Consider the following 25974-nt stretch of genomic DNA (forward strand, 5'->3'; position numbering starts at 1 on the left):
AGGAGCACCTCTGCCTCACCTGGAAGGGTTGTTTAGGTCCCTGGATGGTGGTGAGTGAGGAGGTGTTGGGTCAGGTGTTGCACCTCCTATGGTTGCAGGGGCAAGTGCCTGAGGAGGACGAGGGATAAGTGGACCAGGAAGACATGGAGAAAGTGGTCCCTGTGGAAAACAGAAAGGGTGGGGGGAAGCAGAAGGTGTGACTGGTTGTGGGATCCCGTTACAGCTGGCAGAAATGGCGAAGGATGAGATGCTGGATATGGAGGCTGTTGGTTTAGACAACAGCCCTTCCATGCACACTTTGGCCAACCAACACCAACCTTTTAATTCTAGGTGGCTTGAAATGAATTGAAATTCTTGAGCTTGGAGCTGGAGTTGGAATCCTATGGATTTCCAGTCCAAATAAGGGAGTGATGAGCTGCCCCTTCCACTCCCCTGGAGTGGCTGTATTTGTTATGGAGAAAAGGAGATGTATTAATGGTAAATGAGCAAATATACATACCTGACGTGCATTTAATGAAGGAGACCAGAATTCAAACTCATGCATCTGCTTAATCAGTTCATTATATGTCAGGTGTACTAATCAAACATTTAAAGAGTCAAAAATGATCAACCTGTAGTTTTGAAATATCTTACAGATAACGTCTGCAAGGAAATTCACCAATTCTAGAGAAATCAGCAGATAACGTCCACAGGGAAATTTTATTTACTTGCAGCTCATCTTTAGCCAATTGTTCTTTTGAAAGACATAACATTGCTTATTGCTAATATCACCACCCTGAGTTTGTTTCAGTTTCAGAAATCATGAGAGATATATTATGTTGACCCTACAATTTAAAAAGTCATTCTCTACTAATGAGGCACTTGCATGTGAAGACCAAATTACATCCATAGGAAGAATCACAGCCAATTCATCAGTGGGAATGTGCTCTGGTCCCTGCATGGTAATTCATATCGTCATTATCTTCACTGCTCATTAAGGAGAATAATGATGGTGGCAGGGATTGGAGCACAGAGCGACTAGAAGAAGCATCGCATACTGGGAAACCGAGTTACACACTAACTGTGGCACTGAGTAAGGGAAAAGGGAATTGGTTTGGGGAAATGATGTTTTTTTTCAGGTGGGGCAGAGAATACAGCTTGCTTTGTAGGTGCATGTGCCTCAGGGAGTTCTGGTGGAATGTATGCCATTAATGTGGATGGGAGTCAGCTGGGAGAACCATGATGAAAGGGTGAAAAGTGTGCCTGACAGCTCAATGGGCTATTGTTACTTCTAGGATGGTAAAGCATAATGCCTTTCACAATCTCAGGACATCTCAAAGTGCTTTAAATCCATGGATGTATATTTGGTCTGCAGTCACTCATATAGGGTGACAATTTATACACGACAAGCTCCATTCACAGCAGTGACCAGATTCTCCTTTTTTTTAAACATTGGGTGATGTATTTTGGGCAGGAAACCAGAGAGATCTCCCTTACTCTTCAATGAAATAATACCATGCGATCTTTTACTCTTATTCAGAGAGAAGATGGTTACCCCATTTAACAGCTCATGCATGAAATTTCACCTCCAGCACTCCTTCAAATATAAGGAGACCAGATTATGCTTGTATACATCTTTCTAAAGATTAACTCTGCCAAGTTGTTCAATTATGAGAACTATTATAAGGATCAAATGAAAATTACTGTTGGAAATATATGATCATCTGTTTTGTGCTATCACACAAAGCTTTTCCCACAAAGAAGATCATCTCCATCTACACAAAATATTACTCCCAAGAATAAATACAGTGTTAATAATCACACAATATTCACAGGCATTTGTAGTAAGTGATTTGCCTGTTGCTGTTCCATATTTTTTTGCTGAGTTACTGTCACATCATTTAATGAGTAATGTTTTGAGTTCGGCAGCTGAGGTAACTGGTAGTGAGCAGCTGAAGTTCTGGCAAACGTAGGCTGTAGCCTTGCCATCTTTCAATTCTAAGGTAGATAAGAACGGCAGTGTCTGATACAAGAAGCTCTCAGAGTTCCCATCTGCCAAAAGTAATATCTAGTGGAGGAAGAGAAAACCTTCATTAGAACCAATAATGGACACAATGCATTACAGAAACAATACATTCGAAATCAAGGCTAACCACTTTACTTCTTGTTTTCTCTGTTCTTGGAACTTAAGTGCCTGAGACAATAATATTGTTTGCCATCCTTAGTTACCCTGAAGCTATTAAGAATCAACCATGTGGTATAAATCACATCCAGGTACCTATAATAATCATTTTTCAATTGCTAGCCTAAGATTACCAGAATTGAATTCAGTTTCATAACTTGTCATGGTAGATTGATTTCAACCCCAAACCTCTGGTTGCTGGTCCAGTACTATAATCAGCAAATCACCTTACTTGCTGATGTTACTTCCCCGAACTGAGTCATGTCAACAGTATGTGTAATCAGGCAATGTAAGTGTGTCTCTATATATCTTGTTGGTGTGTAACAAGGACCATACCCTGGTCCACCATCCATCAACAAGCTCCCCCCACCCCACCTCCCCATCCCATCTCATCGCAGGAGATACTGTCTAGGGTCCCAGGTACTCCAGCCAGGTGAAACGGTGACCACTTGTACTACTTTCAGTTCAGTCTCTTCTACTTATGACGTATCCTCCTCTTCAATGGAAAGAACAGACAAAGATTGGTCACTTTGCTGAACTCTTCCGTTCAGTCCATAAGGGTGATCTTGAACCTTTGGCTTCTTCGACTAGAATTCAATGCCTGCTTTCTTGATACCTCTCCTGTCTTGATCTTTCACACTGTTCCAATGAAGTTTAATGAAAGCTGGAGGGACAATATGTCTTTCAATTAAGCACATTACAGCTTTCAAAATTCAGGGTCAGGTTAAACAATTAACAATTAATAACCATAGCTCCCATCTTTTTCAGGCAGCAGGTGCTACTCAGAATTTAATCATTCAGCAATTCGTCCCTGATTTCTACCCTATCACACATCTTCCTTTCTTTTCTTTTCTCTCTTCCCATTTCTTGCTTAGAACCTATCACATCACTAACTTTTCCCATTTTGAATGAAACATTTAACTCTTTTCCTCTCCACAGATTTGCTGAGTATTTCTAGGACTTTTTTGAGAATTTGGAGTATCACCTCTTTCGTATCATTTATTATGGAATTGATATTAGTACATGATACGGTGATAGTGGTCTACAATATAGCACAAAGCTCTTATTCAAACAGTAAAACAGTTCTCCCTCATCAGCAATTCAGCAGTCCAAGTACTCAGGGAAATTGTTTGGATGGTGAATTTCAATTCCTATCCACTTAAGTGCCATATTTCCTTTATCAGTCAGCCACTTCAGGCCAATTGACTGGAGCAGAGAAGCTGACAGATGGCAGAGGCTGGACAATGTGCACAAGTAGCAGACTAGAAATAGCTCATAGATTAATCCCAATCAGCACGACTGCAAGAATAAAACAACTCCGCTGTCCACGTGTGCCTCCACCCTCCTTCATTGACAGGCATTGATAAAAGCCATCTAAAAAGCAGAGTGCTGCTATCAATGATTGAGAATATGGAAAGTAATTGGGGCCAGCTACATCTCGTCCCCCTGTGGGGTGAAATTTGACAGCTGATGTTTAAGAGGCTGGCAATAAGTCATGAACTCCAGCAGCGTTAAGCCATCAGTTAATGGATTTGCAGCATTCTCCCTTCACGAGGTTGAGAGTTCAAAACCTGACTCTGGGGCTTGAAGAACTTCATCTAGTTTGACTGTTGAGTGCACCAAAGGAAGGGTCTGACTTATTTTAAAACTCCCTGCTCAGGAGGCAATTGGAGTCCTAATTATCACCGAAGGACTCAATATGCATGTGTTAGTTAGGCTCCAACCTGGGTCTGACAAGTATCTCAGACAGGTAAAAGAAGACCTCACCTATGACAAAGGCAAGCAGGGATTGACTGGGATGGTAGATCTTTGCAATTTAAACATATTTTAACTGTTGCTACTGGACATGAAGTGAGTTAATAGTTTCTCCAATTAAATCAACAGTAACAAAAGATATTTAAATAAATTAACTTGAAAGAGGGAGTAGGGGAATTAATTATTTCACCCTCAAGATACCTCCTATCAGCATCCAGAGGCAGATTCAAATGGGCAGAAGAGCTGCAGGAAGATGGACTGACGTGGACACTGTTTGAAACGGCAGGCCATGTGACAAAACCTCGAGGGCAGAGCTGTACTCCACTTTATCCTTGGAAGTGAAACATGGCAGGTGGAAATATTGGTGCCTGAAAACTTTTGGAACAGTGAGTTTCAAGGTAGTCGTGAAAAGGGATAAGGCTGGTCCTCAAGTTAAAGTCCTAGATTGGGCGGGAAGGTTCATTTCAATGGTGTATGAGAGGACCTGGCGAAGTTAGATCTATATCCTGTGCAGGCATGGTAGTGTAGTGGTTAGCATAACGCTTTACAGCACTAGCAACCCAGGTTCAAATCCGGCCACTGTCTGTGAGGAGTTTGTACGTTCTCCCCGTGTCTGCGTGGGTTCCCTCTGGGTGCTCCGGTTTCCTTCCACATTCCAAAGACATACGGGTTAGGAAGTTGTGGGCATGCTATGTTGGCACCAGAAGCGTGGCGACACCTGAGGGCTGCCCCCAGGACACTAGGCAGAAAGATGTATTTCGCTGTGTGTTTTGATGTACATGTGACTAATAAAGATATCTTATCTTATCTTAGATTGGGAGCAGAAGCTTGTGGGTGAAATGACATCTGACAAGTGGGAGTCATTTAAAAGACAGTTAGGAAGAGTTCGGGGCCAGCATGTTCTGATAGGGTTGTAAGACAAAGGTGGCAAAATCAGGGAACCTTGGGTGGCAAAGGATATTGAAGTCCTTGTCAGGTAAAAAAAAGCATGTGACAGATGGAGGAAACTAGAATCCAGTGAGTCCCTTGAGGAATATAGAGGGTGTAGGAGAGAATTTAGAAAGAAATTAGGCGAATAAAAAGGAGCCATGAAATCTTCTTGGCAGGTAAGATTATGGAGTATCCCAGGGCATTCTATTATGAGGAGGAAGAGAGTAGCCAGGGAAAGAATGGGTCTCCTTAGAGACTAAAAGGGGCAATCTATGTATGGATGTGGGTGAGGGGTACATTGAAAGTCTGGAGCATGTCAGTGTTAAGATGGAGGTGCTGGATGTCTTGGAACACATCAGGGTTGATAAATCCCCATGGCCAGATGAGATCTATCACAGGATGTCATGGGAAGAGAGGGAGGGGACAGCTCCGGCCCTGTCGGAACCTTTTGCGTCTTAGCTAGCCACAGGTCAGGTACCAGCTAGAGTTATTTAAGAAGGGCAGCTGGGATAAGCCAGGTAACTACAGGCAGGTCAGACTTACATCGGTGGTAGCGAAATTATTGGAGAAAATTCTAAGGGTTTGGATTCATGCACATTTGGAAAGGCAGGAGCTGACCATTACCAATCAGCATGGCTTTGAGCAGGGGAAATCCTGTCTCACTAATTTGATTGAAAGTTTTGAGGAGGTAACTCAGAAGACTGACAAAGGCAGGGTGGTAAACAATGGACTTTACTGAGGCACTTGACAAGGTCCTACATGGTAGGTTGGTCCAGAAGGTTAAGGCACATAGGATCCAAGGCAAGTTGGCTGAATGGATCCAAAATTGTCTTGGGACAGGAAGCTGAGAGTAGCGGTGGAAGGATGCTTTCAGAATTGGGGGTCTGTGAGCCGTGGTGCACCATAGGGATCAGTACTGGGATCTTTATTGTTTGTAATATATCAATGACTTGGACGTGAATGTAGGAAGAATGATTAGTAAGTTTGCGGATGACACAAAAGTTGGCGGTGTTGTGGATAGCAAGGAAGATTCTCCAAGGCTACAGCAGAATATAGATCAGATGGGAAGTTGGGCAGGGCATCGGCAGATGGAATTTAATTCTGACCTGTGCAAGATAATGCATTCTGGGAAGTCAAATAGGAGTAGGACATCTCCAGTAAATGGTAGGGTACTAAGGAATGATGATGAACAGAGGGACCTTGGGGTTGAAGCCCATAGTTCCCTGAAAGTGGCAACACGGGTCGATGGAGTGGTGAAGGAGGCAAATGGCATGTTTGTTGTCATAGGTTGGGGCATAGAATACAAGAGCTGGGTGTTATATTGCAACTTGACAAAACACTGGTCAGACTGCACTCGGAGTATGGTGCACAGTTCTGGTGGTCATAGGAAAGATGTGATTGCGTTGGAGAGAGTGCAGAGGGAGATTCACCAGGAGGTTGCCTGGATTGGGGGACTGTAGTTGTGGGAAGAGATTGGATAGATAGTGCTTGTTTTCCCTGGACTGAAGGAGGCTGAGGGGTGACCTGATAGTAATGAGAGGTTTAGATAGATAGATAGTCAAACTCTTTTTCCCAAAGCAGAGGTATCAAAAACCAGATGGCGTAGGTTAAAGGTGAGAAGGAGTTTTAAAGGGGATCTGAGAGGAAAGTTTTTTTAAACAGAGTGTGGTTGATATCTGGCACATACTGCCAGAGGAAGTGGTGGAGTCACATACAATCACTATAGTTAAAGAGGCACTTTGACAGGTACTCAAATTGGCAAGGCATAGAAGCATACGGACCTAATGCAAGCAAATGGGATTGGTGTAGGTGGGCAAAAATGGACATGCTGGTCCGAAGGGCCCGTATCTTTGTTGTATCTCTTGACCGACCAATCTAGCTACTTGCATTGGGTAAGGAAAACACAAATGACCTATTCCATTTAAGGTTCTATAACACTTCCACTCAGTGTTTGATCATCAGAGCTCCAATATCACACCTCAAAGTCCTGAAAGAATCTTAATTGTTTCCTGTTTTTGTTTTATGACCTTGGCAACATGGTTTCTCAAGGAAAGAAACCAGGAATTTACAAACGGCTGCAATTACTTTCTAATCAAGAGCCAGGCACTGGAGTGCCTAAACATCATAGTTTGTTCCTCTAGACTACACATGAGCAATGACATGGGAATCAGAGCCTCTTTTTACTTCAAAGCCATGCTCTCTGATACAATCTGTAGCTACTTTGGAGAGTTGCTGTTTATTTTAGTACCACTGATACATTTTTGGATATTAAGGGAATTGAGGGATATGGGCAGGAAAATAGTGCTGAGGTAAATTATAAGCTTTAATCTTACTCAACAGCACAGCAGGCACATGGGTCTCAATAGCCGACTCCTGCTTCTAATTCTTATGTTCTTACCATTGTATCAAACAGCAAATAAAATGAGATGTTTTCTTGTTTAATCTTTAAAAGGTAATTGTATCACTACACAAGAAGGCTAAGTTTTCAGGGCTATGGGAACTGCAGGGGAGTGGGATTATATGTAGAGCTTGAATTATTCTGTTTTAACTGATTAAAAGTAGAAGCCTTACTTGGAAAGAATTAATTTATATTCACCAACGAAACACTGTGGCTGCAAGTACAAAGGCAACAATGGAGGACTTATGTCTTCTGTTTGGAATGCTGCACACGGACTGCTGACCAATTTGTCTGTAGCATGCATTGGTGAATGGTATGATGATGGTGTAACAGGGAAGTAAAACAGTGGGGACTAGTACAACAGAAAAAAGTGATGCATGGGAATTACAGTAATTTTCACAAAAGTGGATGACCTCACACTTTTTTTCATTATATTTCACCTGCCATGTCCTTGCTCTTTCTCTTAGCCCGCCCATATCTGCCATGAGGCAGCTCCACATCCTCCTCACAACCCACACGGCCACCTAGCTTTGCACCACCCATGTCCAACAAGCGGCAGGGCTCCTGTATGTGTATTCCTCAAAAATCAAGTTCCGAGGGGTGAACATCACCAATAGCCTGTCCTGGTTCAACCATGTAGACGCCACGGCCAAGAAAAGCGCACGAGCGCCTCTACTTCCTCAGGAGGCTAAAGAAATTTGGCACATCCGCTTCGATCCGCGCCAATTTTTATAGATGCACTGTCTACACTTCTCGCTGCCTCGGAAAAGCAGCCAACATAATCAAAGACCCCACCCACCCCAGACATTCTCTCTTCTCCCCCCTCTCATCAGGCAGAAGATACAAAAACCTGAAAGCACGTACCACCAGGCTCAAGGACAGCTTCTATCCCACTGTTTTAAGACTATTGAATGGTTCCCTAGTACAATAAGATGGGCTCTTGACCTCACAATTTTCATCATTATGGCATTGCACCTTATTGTCTACCAGGACTGCATTCTGTTATTGCTTTTCCCTTGTACTACCTCAATGTACTGATGTGATGAAATGATCTGTATGGACGGCAAACAAAACAAAGGTTTTCACTGTACCTCAGTACATGTGACAATAATAAACCAATTTACCAATTAGTGTAAGTAGTTTTGAAATCAATGAACAGCTTCCCCATGTAGCTCACAGGATCAGTGTGTGGACATATTACATCCATGTATGATTTTGTCAAAATCTTGATTTTGTTTACATAATGAGATTAAAAGTTGTAGGATCTTAATAAATGAGTTTTTGTTAAATAACCTGAATGAACTGAGTTTGAAAAAACTGAGAAAACAGTCCCAAAATGAAGCTAAGATAAAAGCCCATGACTTTAATTCTTATTGGCACAGTTGCTCTTTCAGAGCCTGTACAGACATAATGGGCAGAGTGGCCTTTTCTAGGCAATGTGATTCTGTGATTTCATTTCCGATTAAAAATGGTGGGGCAGTTAGCTACTGAATATCGATCTTATGAAGAAAAGCTATGGGCTCATTATCAGATTAACAATTAGGATAATAGATTTACTTTACAAAGGTGAAAAAGGTTGGGATTAATAGATTGCTGAGAAATATCTCACAGTACTTCACAAACAATGAATGTGCAGCCATTTGGTGCACAGGAGAATCCCACAAGGAGCACTGTTCATTGGGAACTGGAGTTTTACCTGACCCTGAGATTTTCAGGCCCATTCTCCAATTGATCATGCACACAGCTCTGATAGGTGACTTGGAGTTTGCTCTGACACCCCCATGACAGAGGAATTTTCATTAATAGACAGAGACTCCAGTAAAATTCAAGGGGTGTCAAGTATGAATACAGCCTAGTACACCATGAGCCATAGCCTATTCAAAACCTACCATCTGTTCATTACACAAAATGAAGGGTTTATCAAACACATTCTCACCAACACAAATTTCTTTATAATTACTCGAAACACATTGGGGATAAAACTTGGCAGGGTGCTTATAGGAGTGATTGCCTTTCTACAATATTGCCTGATTTCTCTTTATTGCCAAAGTGGTACTTTATGTCTATAACAACTCATGTTAACAGTGCCTTTAATGCAGTGAGAAGTCCCAAGGGTCTGCACAAGAGTTTTATCAAACAGAACATGGCACTCAGTCACACAAGAGCAGGGAATCAAAAGCTTGGCCAAAGGGGGAGTTTTTAAGGAGAGACTTGAATGAAGAGAGGGAGGTGGCGAGATTAGAGGAGCATGTTTTAGAGCCAAGGCCCAAGGCAGCTGAAGGCATGCAGAGATCTTGGTGTGTTATTCTGTGCTTCCCACGTCCTTCTGTCCAAATGCCTTTCATAGAGAGAGTCATTGAGTCATACACCACAGAAATGGGGCCTTCGGCCCAGGGATTCCATGCTGATCCCTTTGCCCATCCACACTAATCCCACATGCCCACACTAGGTCCGTATCCTTCTATACCCTCTTTTTTCAAGTGCCTGTCTAAATGCCTCTTACTGATTATATCTGACTCCACCACCTCCTCTGGCAGCGCATTCCAGATATCACCCACCATCTGTGTAAAAGCAAACCAGAAGTCTACCTCTTTGAATAAATCCATTGGACCTTGATAAAGTTATTATTTATTTCTTTGGAACATAAGAAACAGGGGCAAGAGTTGGTCAAGCAGCCCCTCAAGCCTGCTTCATCATTCAAAGAAGAAGGAGTTAGAGAACTTAGTGACATGGTGTCATGACAACAACCTTTCGCCTCATTATAGGAAGGATGTGGAAGCGTTGGAAAGGGTGCAGAGAAGATTTACCAGGATGCTGCCTGGTTTCGAGAGTATGCATTATGAGGAGAGACTAAGGGAGCTAGGGCTTTACTCTTTGGAGAGAAGGAAGGTAAGAGGAGACATGATAGAGGTGTACAAAATATTAAGAGGAATATTAAGTGGACAGCCAGCGCCTCTTTCCCAGGGTACCAATGCTCAATACAAGAGGGCATGGCTTTAAAGTAGTGGGTGGGAAGTTCAAGGGAGATATCAGAGGAAGGTTTTTCACCCAGAGAGTGGTTGGGGCATGGAATGCGCTGCCTGGGGCAGTGGTGGAGGCAGGTACATTGGTCAAATTCAAGAGATTACTAGATAAGCATATGGAGGAATTTAAAATAGAGGGATATGTGGGAGGAAGAGGTTAGATAGTCTTAGGCGAGGTTTAAAGGTTGGCACAACATTGTGGGCTTAAGGGCCTGTTTTGTGCTGTACTATTCTATGTTCTAATGTCAGCAAAAGAGCCTGTCACTGACTTCAGGAAGGGAGGCGGTGCACATGTTCCTGTCTACATCAACGGTGCTGAGGTCGAGAGGGTTGAGAACTTTAAGTTCCCAGGAGAGAACATCACCAGTAGCCTGTCCTCGTCCAACCACATAGACGCCATGGCCAAAAAAGCTCACCAGCGCCCCTACTTCCTCAGGAGGCTAAAGAAATTTGGCATGTCCCCTTGACACTCACCAAATTTTATCGATGCACTATAGAAAGCATCCTATCTGGATGCATCACAGCTTGGTATGGCAACTGCTCTGCCCAGGATGGCAAGAAGCTGCAGAGAGTTGTGGATACAGCTCAGCACATCACGAAAACCAGCCTCCCCTCCATGAACTCAGTCTAGACTTGCTGCCTGAGTAAAGAAACCAGCATAATCAAAGACCCCACCCAACTGGGGTATTCTCTCTTTTCCCTTCTCCCATCAGGCAGAAGATACAAAAGCCTGAAAGCACATACCACCAGGCTCAAGGACAGCTTCTATCCTGCTGTTATAAGACTATTGAATGATTCCCTAGTACAATAAGATGGACTTTTGACCTCACAACCTAAGTCGTTATGACCTTGCACCTTATTGTCTACCTGCCCTGCACTTTCTCTGCAGCTGTGACACTTTACTCTGAATTCTGTATTGTTTTACCTTGTACTACCTCAATGCACCGTGTAATGAACTGATCTGTATGAATGGTATGCAAGACAAGTTTTTCACTGTACCTCGGAACAAATGGCAATAATACACCAATACCAATTCCAATTCCAAAAAGATCGTGGCTAATCCATTTTTGCCCTCAGCATTACTTCCTCACTTTCTCCCCAGTTCCCCTTGACTCCCTTATAGCTTCAACATCTTTCAGTCTCTGCCTCGAATATATTCAATGACTCTGTCTCCACAGCTCTCTTGGGTCAAGAATTCCAAAGATGCACAACCCTTCAGGGGAAGAAATTCCTCCTCATCTGCATCTTAAAAGGGCAAACCCTTATTCTGAAATTATGCTCCCTAGTTCTACATAATCCTACTACTTCTATATAATCCTACATCTGGAACTGGAAAACATAGTTTGAGAATGTGTCCCCCCTTTAAGATGGATGTAAGAAGGAGATGCATTCAGTGTACCTTGACAGTGTTGTCTCTACCCAAAATAAACATAATGCTTAAGATTCTATAAGTGGCAAGTTCTATAATTGACACCACTGCAAACTGTAAATAGTTCTGAACTCATTCCCCCTTACAGTTCCAATGAAGGCCTTCACTGTGAAACGTTAACTCCCTTCTTCTCCACAGATACTGCCTAACCTGTTGACTATTTCTGGAACTTTCTAATCGATCCTTCAAATGCTGATAATCATTGTTTCTTTGACAGTGATAAGCTACTGCCTGTTTTAAATGTGGACATTTTTAGTGAAATAGTCTGTACAAGCCAGTACCTTTAGTAAATAAAAAATTGATCTCACGCCTCTGTGGGTTTTTCTTAACTTCATGAAGTCACTATTGGATAACACGATTCTTCAGTGACCGACTCTTTACTGCCTTACATTGAAGCCACATTACAAAAGCCCTTACTTAACAGCCGCACACTCCTCCTCCTACCTGTTAAACATTTAAACAACATTCATTTTTTAAGAAGTCCCATCTATGAATCCTTTGTTGTACAGCATGCTCACTGACCTACATTCAATCTCAATCTTGAAATTCTCATCCACATTTTCAAATCCCTTCTTAACCTTGCTCTTCTCGATCTCCGTGACCTCTTCCAGCCCCAACAACCACTGGAGATCTTGACAGATGACCAAGACCCCTCTTGTGCAACCTCTATTTCCATCACACCAGCATCAATGGTTGTGCCTTCTGTTGGCCCTCAGCTCTGAAAATCTCTCTCTCTCTTTTCAATTGCCTTTCAACCAAGCTCTTGTCACCTGCCCTGGAATGTCTTTTATATGGTTCAGTGTTAAATATTGTTTCAATAATGTTCCTGCAAACTACCTTGGACATCTTAAGATAAGATAAGCTATCTCTATTAGTCACATGCACATCGAAACACACAGTGAAATACATCTTTCTGCATAGTGTTCTGGGGGCAGCCCGCAGGTGTCGCCATGCTTCCGGTGCCAACATAGCATGCCTACAACTTGCTAACCCACACGCCTTTGGAATGTGGGAGGAAACCAGAGCACCCGGAGGAAACCCATGTAGACACGGGGAGAACGTACAAACTCCTTACAGACAGCGGCGGGAATCGAACCCAGGTCACTGGTGCTGTAATAGCATTACGTATGAAAGCTTTTGTTCACCACACTTTCTGGTAGAAGCAAAATTAAATGTGAGCTGACCAGCCACATATTATTAATCCACATGGAGCAAAAAAATGCATGTTCCAAGCTCTGAGTTCTGCTGAATTTTATAACTCCTGCAAATCTATGGTAGAAGAGCGAATAAGGAAGGGGAGAGAAAAGGACAAAATTGCTGTACATTGTCCTTTCTCAAAGTGTTATCCAGTTCCTAGTCTCCATGTGTTTTAAGGTCTCAAGTCTCCATTTCTTATAGGATCCTTGGACTCCATACATTAAAGAGCCTCTAGTTTCTAGGGTTGTAAGGCATTTTGTCTCCATGTCCTGGCTTCCAATGTTCTGGGGCACCTGTTTCGGTGTTCCTGGACTCTATGTGCTCAGAATTCCTGAACTCTCGTTATAGGGTCCCCAGTCTCCATTTCTTATTAAATCCCTATTTATAGGATACCAGGCCCTCAAGTGTTACAGGATCTCATGCCTCCACATTATTCTTCAGTCTCCTGTTATAGGATCCATGGTGCCCATATTATTGAGGCTGGCTGGTTTTATAGGGTCCCTTACCACTTCAGCTGCCAGTTATTTGCAAAACAAAGTTGGTAAATTGGTTTATTATTGTCACATGTACTGAGGTACAGAGAAAAACTTTGTTTTGCATGCCATCCACACAGATTATTTCATCACATCAGTATATCGAGGTAGTACAAGGGAAAAGCAAGAACAGAATGCAGAATAAAGTGTTAAAGTTACAGAGAGGCAGAGATAAACAGGCCGGCAGTGTAGCAGTTATCGTAAAGCTATAAGAGCGCCAGCGATTGGGGTTCAATTCTCTCCACTGTCTGTCAGGAGTTTGTACGTTCTCCCCGTGACTGGGTGGGTTTCCGCCGGGTGCTCTGGTTTCCTCCCATATTCCAAAGACGTGCGGGTTAGTAGGTTAACATGGGTGTAATTGGGTGGCGCGGGCTTGTTGGGCCAGAAGGGCCTGTTACCGTGCTGTATAAATAAAGTTTAACTCAATTGTGTGTTTTTGTCCACATTGTGCAACTTGGCTACTTCCTGTGCCATTTCCTCTGAAGCAACCAAACAGCAATGCTCACACCATGACTCTAATCCCTTCTGTATCCTAACTGACTTAACAGAGTTAAGGGTTGTGGGGAGAAGGTGGGAGAATGGGGTTGAGAAAAGAAAAATTCAGCCTGATTGAATGGCGCAGACTCGATGGGCCGAATGGCCTAATTCTGCTCCTATATCTTATGGTCTTGTGGTCTAATACTGGGATGTAACTACATAAGTACTGGCCAGTGCTCTGCATACCTGCTAAGTTGAATTTGGTGGTCTTATCAAAATATATAAGGTTCTAGGGGTGCTCAACAGGGTGGATGCTGAGAAGATGGGTCTCTTTGTGGTGGAATCTGGAACCAGAGACACTGGATCATAATAGAGGTCACTCATGAAGATGGAGATAGAGATGAATTTCTTCTCTCAGGGAGCTGTGAGTATTTGGAATTTTCTACCTCAGTGGACTGTTGAGGCCCAAAATGAAAATTTCAGAGTCAAGGAGTTATGGGAAACGGGCAGGAAAACGGAGCTGAGGCCAAGATCAGATCATTGAATGAAGGTGTAGGCTTGAGGAGCCACGTGGCCCATTCCTGTTCCAATTTCTTATGTCCTAATATGGGCTATATCATGCTCAAATAACACTACTTGACCAAGTGCTCTTTATCTCTGGGTTGCTGACTTTTATTGAAATGATGACTTTGACAAAGCAGTCTTTTGAAGAGTTAAAACAGATGTCTCTGCAGATTGAGGACTGGGTAGAACTTTTCCATGAAAGTTGATAAGAACTGAGATACGTCCTGTCAGTCAGCATAAGAGAGAGAATGCTTTTACGACTTGGATATCAAAGGTCATGGGAAATAGATATGTGATGTTACAGTTGTTTGTGTTGCCTCGCTATTAAGTGCATAGCAATTGCCTCAGGAGATTTCACAAAAGGAAGTTAACATTGTTCCAGGGGGGTCAGCGTATTCAGAGCTGAAGGTTCTTCAATGCTTCATTCAAACATTGTGGAATGCTGCTTTTATTAACGAGTGACTTCCATTGAATATAACAGTGTTTTTCCCTGGGAAAGGAAAAGGGCTAATGTCATAGGTAACGCAATGTCAAAATCAAACTGCTTCTTCGTCACAAGGTGATTCCCAAGAGAAAAGAAACGTTCTCAAAAGGGAAGGAAAGTCATGACTGAAAGAAGAGATAAAAATGAGAACATAGGACAAAAAAAGAGTAAAAGAGGAAAAAATACACTCAGAAGTTGTTAACGATAAACTAAAGAAAGACTGGAAACACAATGGGAAAGGATCAGTGGGAGGGACACATCTTCCAGCGCTGGGGCCTGTATTTGAAGAGAATCAAGCCTAAACTCTGGCATTGTTGATAGTTGGAAAAAGGACGCTGGATGACCAGTGGAAGGAATATAAATTGCTCCAGTCTGAGAGCTGTTCTGCAGCTGGACTAATGGTGGGAGGATTACTCTACATCTAAACACTCCGTGAATGATCCAGGGGTGCTTGGTGGAAAAGTGTGGAAGTTGTCTTTCTCTGCTCTAACCTGTGCTGTAGGTGTCATGTTTTCATTCCTTTTGCCACATTCTCTGCACTGTTTCACCAGCTGAAAACATTATTCCCTGCTGGAGTACATTCCCACCCATTGCACTGTATCACCCAGCCTCAATGCACTGTATTACCCAGCTGAAGCATTCATTACCCATAAGACATAGGAGCAGAATGAGGCCATTCGGCCCTTGGAGTCTGCTCCACCATTCGATCATGGCTGATTTATTTTTCCCTCTCAACCCCATTCTCCTGCCTTCTCCCCATAACCTTTGATGCCCTCACTAATCAAAAACCAATCAACCTCCGATTTAAATAAACCCAATGACTTGGCCTCCACAGCCGCCTGTTGCAATGAATTCAACAGATTCACCACCCCCTGGCTAAAGAAAGTCCTCCACATCTCTGTTCTAAAGGAACTCCTTCTATTCTGCGGCTGTGCCCTCTGGTCCGAGAGTCTCCCACTACTGGAAACATCCTCTCCACATCCACTCTATCCAGGCCTTTCAATATTCGGCAGGTTTCAATGAGATACCCCCTCATCCTTCTAAGCTCTAGCGAGTACAGGCCCAGAGACATCAAACGCTCCTCATATATTAACCCTTTAATCCCTGGGATCATTCTTGTAAACCTCCTCTGGACCCTCTCCAACACCAGCACATCCTTCCTGAGCCACTGATGCACAAGTATCACTCACCCCTGATGCACTGTATCACCCACTTGATGCACTGCACCATCAGCTTAGATACATGTATTACCCAGCTCCGATGCTTTACTTTACCCAGCCTGGATGCACTTCATTACCCAGCCGATGCACTGCATTGCTCAGCCTGATGCAGCACATCTCCCAGCCCAACTCACTGTGTTACTCAACCCACAGTTACATTGCTGCGATGTCACTGAGATCACTTGAAAAATCACCCACATTGTGCTCAAAGAAAATCCTCTGCGGCATAGACATAGCTTAATTTTAATTTTATATGCCAATCCAAATAATTGTTTACAGCAAGTGCAAACATTGCAAAGAGATTCTAGCAAGCAAATTACACAGTAATTTACATAAGAGATAAAGGAAAATTTAGCATTCCTAAAATGTGCTCCTTAGGAAGTTCCTGTTGTTTCTGAATAAATGTGGTGGGTATTTTACGTGGAGCCAAAGTTCTAAAAACAGCAGCAACTTATTTTTGGTGGTGCTGATTAAGGGAGGAACAATGGCCAAGATACCTGGGAATATCTTAAAATAGAAGCATAGGACTATGGCTTTGAAAAATGTGCACTTGGTTGACATAGTCATGAAAAATAAAAATAATTCCCTTCCACAGACCATGTTTTCATCAAGTCACATCCTGTGCCTTCAACAACTGTACACCCTTGGTGGAAACTTAGCATACAAGGGATGGATATTGAGTATGTGAATAGAAATATACCTCAGGGTTGGTGGAAATATAGTCCAATTGATGGCAGAATGGTGCAAAATCAGTGGAAGCTTAGTACGTGGGATTTTTGGGGTTGCTTTTGCCACGTGTTTCCTAGGGTCAAATGAGTGAGAACTTTGTGCAGTACTCTGCCTTGGTCTGGGGATTTGGGGGAGGAAGTAGGGCTGGTGGTGAGGGATCAAGCCCTGGGCTCAGGACAAGGTAATGCCTTCCAGGAGGATTAGAGCTTCAGGTCAGAACCGGCAATTACGAGAATGATGGGGAGGGGCTGAGGATCTGAGATCAGGCCTCCATTGGTGGGTGAGAGGTGGGGGAGTGGTCACTTGGTTGGCAGCCTAGGCCAATGAAATGATCAGGGAACGGTTGTAGGTGGCGTGGAGGGTTTGCTGAGGAGGGTTTGTGCCTCAGCGGATTGGAGGGGCTGGATATCAGGGGACTTTGAACATCAGGTAGGTGGAGGCAGCCATGATAATTAGCCAGGTGTAGGCTTGGACATGGAGGGAGATGAGGGGAGGGGAGGGGAGGCAAGGGGGATTAGAGTAGGAATTAACAGGTCTTCTTTTGGTTGGCTGTTACTAGTGAGGTATCACAGAGATCAGTAATGGCCCTCAATATTCATTTGACTTAGATGTAAAGACAGAATTCAACCATTCCAACTTGTTGATAATGAGGAAGGCACAAAGAGTCTACAAAAGGATAGGGAGAGGTTAAGTGAATTCGAATCAGCAAACATTTATGACAATAAAGGGAGCTATTCACCATATCTATGCCCCGCATGATTTTATACACTTTTATAAGATCACCTCTCAGTCTCCTACCCTCTAAGGAATAAAGTCCTAGCCTGCTCAACATCTCCCTGAAACTCAGTCCCTCGAGTTCTGGCAGCATCCTTGTAAATCTTTTCTGCACTCTTTCCAGTTTAATAACATCCTTCCTGCAGCAGGGCGACCAAAACTGAACCACAATACTCCAAGTGTGGCCTCACTAGCGTCCTGTACAACCGCACCATGACCTCCCAACATTTATACACAAATGCCCTGACTGATGAAGGCCAGCATGCCAGAAGCCTTCTTCACCATCCTGTCTATCTGTGACTTCGCTTTCTGTGAACCATGTAGTTGTACTCCAAGGTCCCTCTATTCTACAACACTCCCCAGGGCCCTGCCATTCACTGTGAAAGTCCTACCTGGATTTGACTTTCCAAAATGCAACACCTCGCACTTATCCGAATTAAACTCCATTTGCCATTCCTCAGCCCAGTTATTCAGCTGATCAACATCCCCTTGTAATTTTTGATAACCTTCTTCATTATCCACTATACCACCTATTTTAGTGTCATCTGCAAACTTACTAACCATGCCTTGTACGTTCTTATCCAAATCGTTGATATAGATGACAAATAACAATGGGCCCAGCACCTACCCCTGAGACACACCACTAGTCACGGGCCTCCAGTCTAAGAAACAACCTCCCACCATCACCCTCTGCTTTCTACCATGAAGCCAATTGTGTATCCATTGAGCCAGCTCTCCCTGGATTCCATTCGATCTAACTTTCCAGGGCAGCCTACCATGTGCAACCTTATCAAAGGCCTTACTAAAGTCCATGTAAACCATGTCTACTGCCCTGCCCTCATCAACTTTCTTGGCCACATCATCAAAAAACTCAATCAAGTTGGTAAGACATGATCTCCCATGCACAAAGCCATGCTGACTACCCCAAACAACCCCTCTTTCCAGATGTACATATATCTTATCCCTCAGAATCCTCTCCAGGAACTTACCTACCACAGATGTTAGACTTACTGGCCTACAGTTCCCAGGTTTTTTTTGCCACCCTTCTTAAATAAAGGCACAACATTCGCTACCCTCCAGTCTAACAGGACCTTACCCATGGCTCACAATAATGCAAATATCTCAGCCAGGGCTCCCGCAATTTCTTCTGCAGCCTCCTGCAGTGTTCTTGGATATACCTGGTCAGGCTCTGGAGATCTGTCCACCTTCATACCTTTTAAAACAACCAGCACCTCCTCTACTGAAATACAGACTGTCTCCAAGACTTCCCCATTTACTTTTCCTAGTTCCGAAGTCTCCGTGTCTTTCTCCACAGTAAATACAGAGGAGAAATATTCATTAAAGACCTTGCCCATTTCCTGCGACTCCACACAAAGGTGTCCCCTTTGGTCTCTGAGGGCCCCTATTCTCTCTCTAGTTACTCCTTTTCCCTTAATATAAAATTTCTTTGGATTTTCCTTAATCTTCTCTGCCAAAGTTGTCACATGCCCCATTTTACCCTCCGGATTTCCATCTTGAGTACACTCCTGCATCCCTTATACTCCTCCAGGGATTCACTTGATCCCAGCTGCCTGTACCTGACCCCATGCCTCCTTTTTCCTGGCCAGGGCCTCAATATCCCTCGTCATCCAGGGTTCCTTACTCCTACTAGCCTTGCCCTTCACTCCAACAGGAACATGCAGACCTCGAAGCTCTCACTATCTCACCTTTATAAGCCTCCCACTTGCCAGTCGTCCCTTTGCCCGTAAACAACCTACTCCAATCAACCTTTGCAAGCTTTTGTCTCATACTGTCAAAATTCACCTTGCCTCAATTTAGAACTTGAACCTGTGGACCAGTTCTGTCCCTTTCATTAACTATTTTAAAACTAATAGAACAATGGTCACTGGTCCCAAAGTGCTCCCCCACTGTCACTTGCTCCGCCCTATTACCCTTTGCCCTCTCCCTAGTAGGACCCTCTATATATTGCCCAAGGAAACTTTCCTGAACGCACTTAACAAATTCCACCCCATACCTTAAACAGTATGGCTTTTTCCCCCAGAGTTGGGGTATCAAGAACTAGAGGACATAGGTTTAAGGTGAGAGGGGAATGATTTAAGATGAACCTGAGGCGCAACTTTTTTTAACCAAAGGGTGGTATCTACATGGAATCAGCTGCCAGAGGAAGGTGAACAACTTTTAACAGACAATTGGACAGGTAGATGGATTGGAAAGGTTTAGAAACTCGGGCAAATGGGACTAGCTTGGATGGGGCAGTTGGTTGGCATGCACCAGTTGGGCCAAAGGGTCCGTTTCCATGCTGTATGATTCTAAGATTCTATTTGGCCCATCATATCTGATCTGGTTGAGAAACTGCCACACAGCCTAATCCCAAGTTCCTGCATTATGTCAGTAGCCCTGCAAGATGTGGCTTTTCAAGTTCACATCTACGCATGTTTAAACGTGATGAGGTCTCCACCTCTACCAGCCTTTCAGGCAATTAAATCTAGACCATCACCGGCCTCTTCACCTTCCAGTTGCAAAACGCAACCTCAACCATTACCCTCTGTTCCCTGTCACATTGGCCTTTATTTGCAAGGGAGTTGGAGTACAAAAGGTAGTTGGGAGACCAGAGTCAGTGCGGATTGGGAATAACATCTCCTCCTCGCTATCAACACAGGCACACCTCAAGGATGCGTGCTTAGCCCACTGCTCTACTCTCTCTACACTCATGACTGTGTGGCTAAGCACAGCTCAAGCACCATCTATAAATTTGCCAATGACACCATTGTTGTTGGTAGAATCTCAGATGATAATGAAGGAGGCTTACGGGAATGTGATAGATCAGCTGGTTGAATGGTGTCGCGACAACAACCTTGCACTCAATGTCAGCAAGACCAAGGAATTGATTGTGGACCTCAGGAAGGGGAAGTCGGGAGAACACACACCAGTCCTCATTGAAGGGTCACCAGTGGAAAGGGTGAGCAGCTTCAAGTTCCTGGGGTTCAACATCTTAGAGGATCTATCCTTGGCCCAACACATTGATACAATCATAATGAAGGCACGCCAGTGGCTCTACTTCATTAGGAGTTTGAGGAGATTTGGTATGTCACCAAAGACTCTTGCAAATTCCTATAGATGTACGGTGGAGAGCATCCTGACTGGTTGATTCACAGCCTGGTATGGAGCCTCCAATGCACAGGACTGCAAGAGGCTGCAGAGGGTTATAGACTCAGCCAGCTCCATCACAGGCACAACCCTCCCCACTATCGAGAATATCTTCAAGAGATGGTGCCTTAAGAAGGCCGCAGCTATCATTAAGGACCTTCACCATCCGGGATATGTCCTCTTCTTGTTACTACCATCGGGGAGGAGGTACAGGATCCTGAAGACCCAAACTCAACAATTCAGGAACAGCTTCTTTCCCTCCGTCATCAGATTTCTGAACAGTCCGTGAACCCATGAACACTACCTCGTTATTCCTTTTTGTTTGCACTATTTAGTTTTGTAATTTATATATTTTTATGTCTTTGCACTGTACTGCTGCCACAAAATAACAAATTTCACATCATATGTCAGTGATAATAAATCTGATTCTCTATTCCAAAAGTAAGGATGTGTTGCTGAAATTGTACAGGGCTTTTGTGAGACCATATTTGGAATACACTGTGTAATTTTGGTTTCCATACATTAGGATAAATATACTTGTCTTCAACCACAGATTTACATGAAGAGAGTCCTAGAAATTGAGTCTAAACTCACTGGAGTTTAGTAGAATAATAGGTGATTCACTCAGACATACAAGCTTCAGAGAGGGATTGGCAGCAAAAGCATTGAGAGCCTGCTTCCTCCAGCTGGGGAGTCCAGGAAAATGGGGTGTTCTCAGGATAAGTGTGTTACCATTCGGGACTGAGATAAGGACAACTGATTTTGTGCAAGGCAGTTGTAGATATTTGGAATAATCTACCTTGGAAGGTGTGGATGTGCAGCTATTAAATATGTTTAAGGTTGAGCAAAAGATTTTTGGATTCCAAAGTGATCATGAACATGGTAATCTAATGAGTAAGTAGACAAGGTAATAGGATCAGCTATGATCTCATTGAATGGAGCAGCAGATACAATGGGCCATATGATTTACTCCTGCTTCTATATTTTATCCACAGAGATTCCCCTATCTGCTTTAGTCTTCTCTTCATAGATTGTCCTACTTTCTACAAATTCATGACGTTTCTGATCAATGCTATATTCTCTCTTTTGTTTTCACAAATTTGGCCTACTAAAACATCAATTTGGCAGAAATAAAAGTTTGCTTCAAATTTAAATAATCAATTATCCTGGAGAGGGGTGACTAATTGGGTTGCATTGGAAATGAGGGGCAAATTTTAGATGTAATTTTGGAAAAATGTTGATTTAAATAGATGCAACTTTCGACACAACAATGCAATGGAAGCAGCTTTTAGGTCAATTACCTCATCCCACCCTACCCCCATATTCAATGGGTGGCAACATGCTAAACAATTTGCCTATTTAAGAGCTTTGTTAGTGACAGGACTGACGATCCATATCACTTATGAGGAATACTCACATGAAACATGTTTAATATTAACCATACATAATGCAATATTGATATCTTTAGTCATGTACACAAAGACACAAGTGTTAGCGTTTATTAAAAGCCTAGTCTCTATTCCGATTGCTACCAATGAACAAGCAACAATAGCTTGCTTGTGCAAAATTACGACTGATATCTTTACATGTTTGACTGCATAATTTACTTGATATCACATTAAAAACATTTATTGATTGTGTACACTCACAAACAGTCGGGGTTATTACTCTAACCAATGTCTCACCACATTTTCAAATGTTAGCTGCTTTACAAATTACATTAATGTTTAATTATTAAGGCAATATAAATTTACCTTCCTCAGTACTTAACCCTAAGTTGTTTTTTTTTGCCGGTTGCCTCTCTAAGTATAAAGCAATCCAGTGATCTAAGTTTGGGAATTTTGGAAGGAAGGCAAAGGAAATTTTTGCCTTTTTTCAAACAGTCATCATACTTGCAATTTTTCAACAGCCAGACCACCTGCCAAGGCTTCCATCAATGACACCGGTCCATAAATAACTCTCATATGTCTTCCATGTCTTGGTGAAAGGGCAAGAGATCTCCTCTACTTCCAAACAAAGGCACTTGGCCTTGCTCTGGAGACACAAGAGACTCCAAATGCTGGAATCTGGAGCAACAAACAATCCGCTGGAGGAGCTCCAAGAAAGAAGGAGCTCCTGATTTATGAAGTTTTGGAGCAACAATTACACAAGCAACTAAAGTTGAAAAACTCATTCAGATGGTAGGATGGGGACCAGAGGGGGGTAGTGGTGGTGGGGAAGCTACTACTTGCACTGCACTGCAGAAGTTGAGGCAGCGGCCGGAAGGGTGTTCAGCACCAACATGGAAAGAAGGATGAGACTGATTCTCATTCTGAGCACTGTTTTAACCTAGATATAAGCTTCCCTCCCAACTTAACTCGACTTAAGTGTACAGAATTTAAGTTTTGGAACTAGACAATTTGATACCATACTCTACAAGATTGGTTAAAAGGACAGTCCAATATGTGAATGTGGTGACTTCTGATAATCTCAACGTGCACAGTATTAATGATTTGCAGAAGGAGGGATGAATTATCCAAGAGAGGAAATGCTGTGCTTGAGGGTTTGTACTGTGGGAACGCCCTGACTGAAATTTGACTGCTTTAATAATATTGGTAAATTTGTGAGTTGGTTATAAACATAATTGAGATTAAGGAACATATTAGCAAATTTGTTTATAAATTTATACTCTCTTCAAGAATATGGAAAAGTGTTTTCAATTCTCTGTTCCTAAACAGCAAGATCTCTGCTGATCATTGCAGATTTCCATTTCCGTCTATCATCAGTCTGTTTTATAACACACAGTAAATAATTAAAAATGCTTTTTAAGAAGCATCAATATATGTAATACTGATGGGTAACTTGCTGCATAGGCTACATTCTATCCATTATTGAGAAATAAGACCACTTTATACCAATACGTTATAATTTTATCCGGCTTTCCTATTATCAGAATCTGTTTTCTTGTCCCAAAAAATGTCCTTAATTCCATGAAAGTTACTTGTTACTTCAGTATTTGCCTGTTAATAGGTTGCTTACATGTGCATTTTGCAAAGTTCAAATTAATTTCCAGTATAACAATACGGTTTTAACTTGAATTTTTAGTGCTTCAGCAAGCACCTTAAAATTAGAATTAAGCTTCCTGCAGGTTTCCATCAATTCAGTCGATTTTACAAATGGCAACAAATCTTAAGTTCAGGGAGGACAGCAGGTCTTTGTTAGACTGAGCGCATTTCCTGTGGTTATCCTGTGAACCCCCAATGTTGATTCCAGACCCCATGACATCTCATGAATTTAGTGGAAACATGGGCAAAGGAACTTTGACTTGATTACCACTTACTGTCCTCCCTCCAATGATCTGTTCACCAACGTTTGGAAGAAGCATTGAAAGTAGCAAGGGGACAGAATGTACTCTGGGCGGAAGATTTTAATGTCCACCACCAGCAGTGACTTGGGAGCTGGACCATTGACCAAACTGGCTGAGTCCTTAAGGACACAGCTGCCAGCCTGAGTTTGAGACAATGAGTAAAGCAACAAGAGGAATAAATCTACTTGACCTCATTCTCACCAGTCTACCTGCTGCAGATGCTTCTGTCCATGATGGCACTGATAGTAGTGACTATGGCACAGTCCTTTTGAGTTGACATTGAGAGTACCATCCATGGTTTGGTGTGGCACTACCACCATGTTAAAAGGAACAGACTCAGAAGAGATCTGGCAGCTCAAAACTGGGGCATCCATATGGCATTGTGGATCATCAACAGCAGCAGAAATGATTCCTACCAGGATCTGTGAACTCATGGCTTGGCTCATCCTTCATTCTATCATTACAATCAGGCCAGGGAATCAACACTGGTTCAATGAGGAGTGAAAAAGGACATGTCAAGAGAAGCACCAGTTACATCTAAAATGAGAGCCAACCCAGTGAAGCTCCCACAAATGACTGTAAGTACACTAAACAGCAAAAACAGCATGCAAAAGACAGAGATATGCAAACCTACAACTAATAGGTCACACTGTTTAACTGTTCACCACGACCAGTTGTGAATGGTGGTGAACAATTAAACAGATAATATTCACTGTCATCAATGGTACCAGGGCCCAGCATGTGAATGCAAAAGACAAGGCTGAAGCACTTGCAACCACGTTCAGGTAGAAGTGCTGAATAGTTGACCCATTACGGCTTCTCCCGAGATCCCCACCATCACAGAAGCCAGTCTTCAGCTAGTTTGATTTACTCCACGTGGTATCAGGTAAGTAATGGATGCAGCAAAAGCTGTGCAACCAGATATCATCAAAAGTAGCTGTTCTATCTCTATCCAAGCTGTTCTAGGGTACTTGCAACACAGGCATCTACTGAACAATGTGGAAATTGCCCAGTTACGTTCTGTCCTCAAAAAGTAGGATCAATCTGATGCGGATAATTAAAAGTATTGACAGTGGTATCAAGTGGCTCTATCTCAACAGTAACCTGCTCACTGATGCCCAGTTTGGGTTTAATCAAGACCACTTAGCCCTAAATCTCATCACAGTCTTGATCCAAATCTGGACAAAACAGTTAAGTTCCAGAACTGAAGTAAGAATGCCTTTATTATCAAGGCAGCACTTGGCCAAATGTGGCATCAAGGACCTTGGCAGAATGGAAGTTAATGGGCACCAAGGGGAAAACACTCCAGCAGTTGGATTCATTCCTCGCACAAAAAGATGGTTGTGATTACTCAATGTCCAGCATCCCACCCTCGGTACTCCCAAGCAGGACTTTCTCAGAGCAGAGTCCTAAGTCCAAGTATCTTCAGCAAGGATACTTCCATTACAAGGCCAGAAGTGGGGATGTACGCAATTAATTTTACATTTACAACTACCCATGTAGCAAGGCCTAAACAAGATTCTGGCACTGATTGATATGGCAAGTAACATGTGAGCTGCAACAGTGCCAGCAATGACCAACTCCACTGAGAGAATCTAATCACCTATCCTTAATGGCAGTACAATTGAATTTCCAACATCAACATCCTGCGGGATACCGATGAACATAAACTCAATGGAACCAACTACATAAGCAGTGTGGCTAAAAGAGCAGCAAAGAGGCTGGGTATCCAGCGGTGAATAAGTCATCCCCTGACACCCCAAAGCCTTTCCACCAACTTGCAAGGTACAAGTTGAAGTGAGAAGGA

The 25974-nt window shown here is 42.9% G+C and overlaps 1 protein-coding gene across 1 annotated transcript in view; it reads right to left on the minus strand.

Annotated features, from left to right (window-relative positions):
* Window positions 1–625: 625 nt before the first annotated feature.
* The window catches only part of spata20 (spermatogenesis associated 20), a 292534-nt gene continuing 267185 nt past the window's right edge, over window positions 626–25974 (minus strand). Inside the window, 1 exon segment of the mRNA XM_052033175.1 lies at window positions 626–2047. Within this exon segment, the coding sequence (XP_051889135.1) occupies window positions 1877–2047 (171 nt within the window). The 3' untranslated portion in view covers window positions 626–1876.

This window comes from Pristis pectinata, chromosome 18 (assembly GCF_009764475.1).
Source record: "Pristis pectinata isolate sPriPec2 chromosome 18, sPriPec2.1.pri, whole genome shotgun sequence".
Classification (NCBI taxonomy): domain Eukaryota; kingdom Metazoa; phylum Chordata; class Chondrichthyes; order Rhinopristiformes; family Pristidae; genus Pristis; species Pristis pectinata.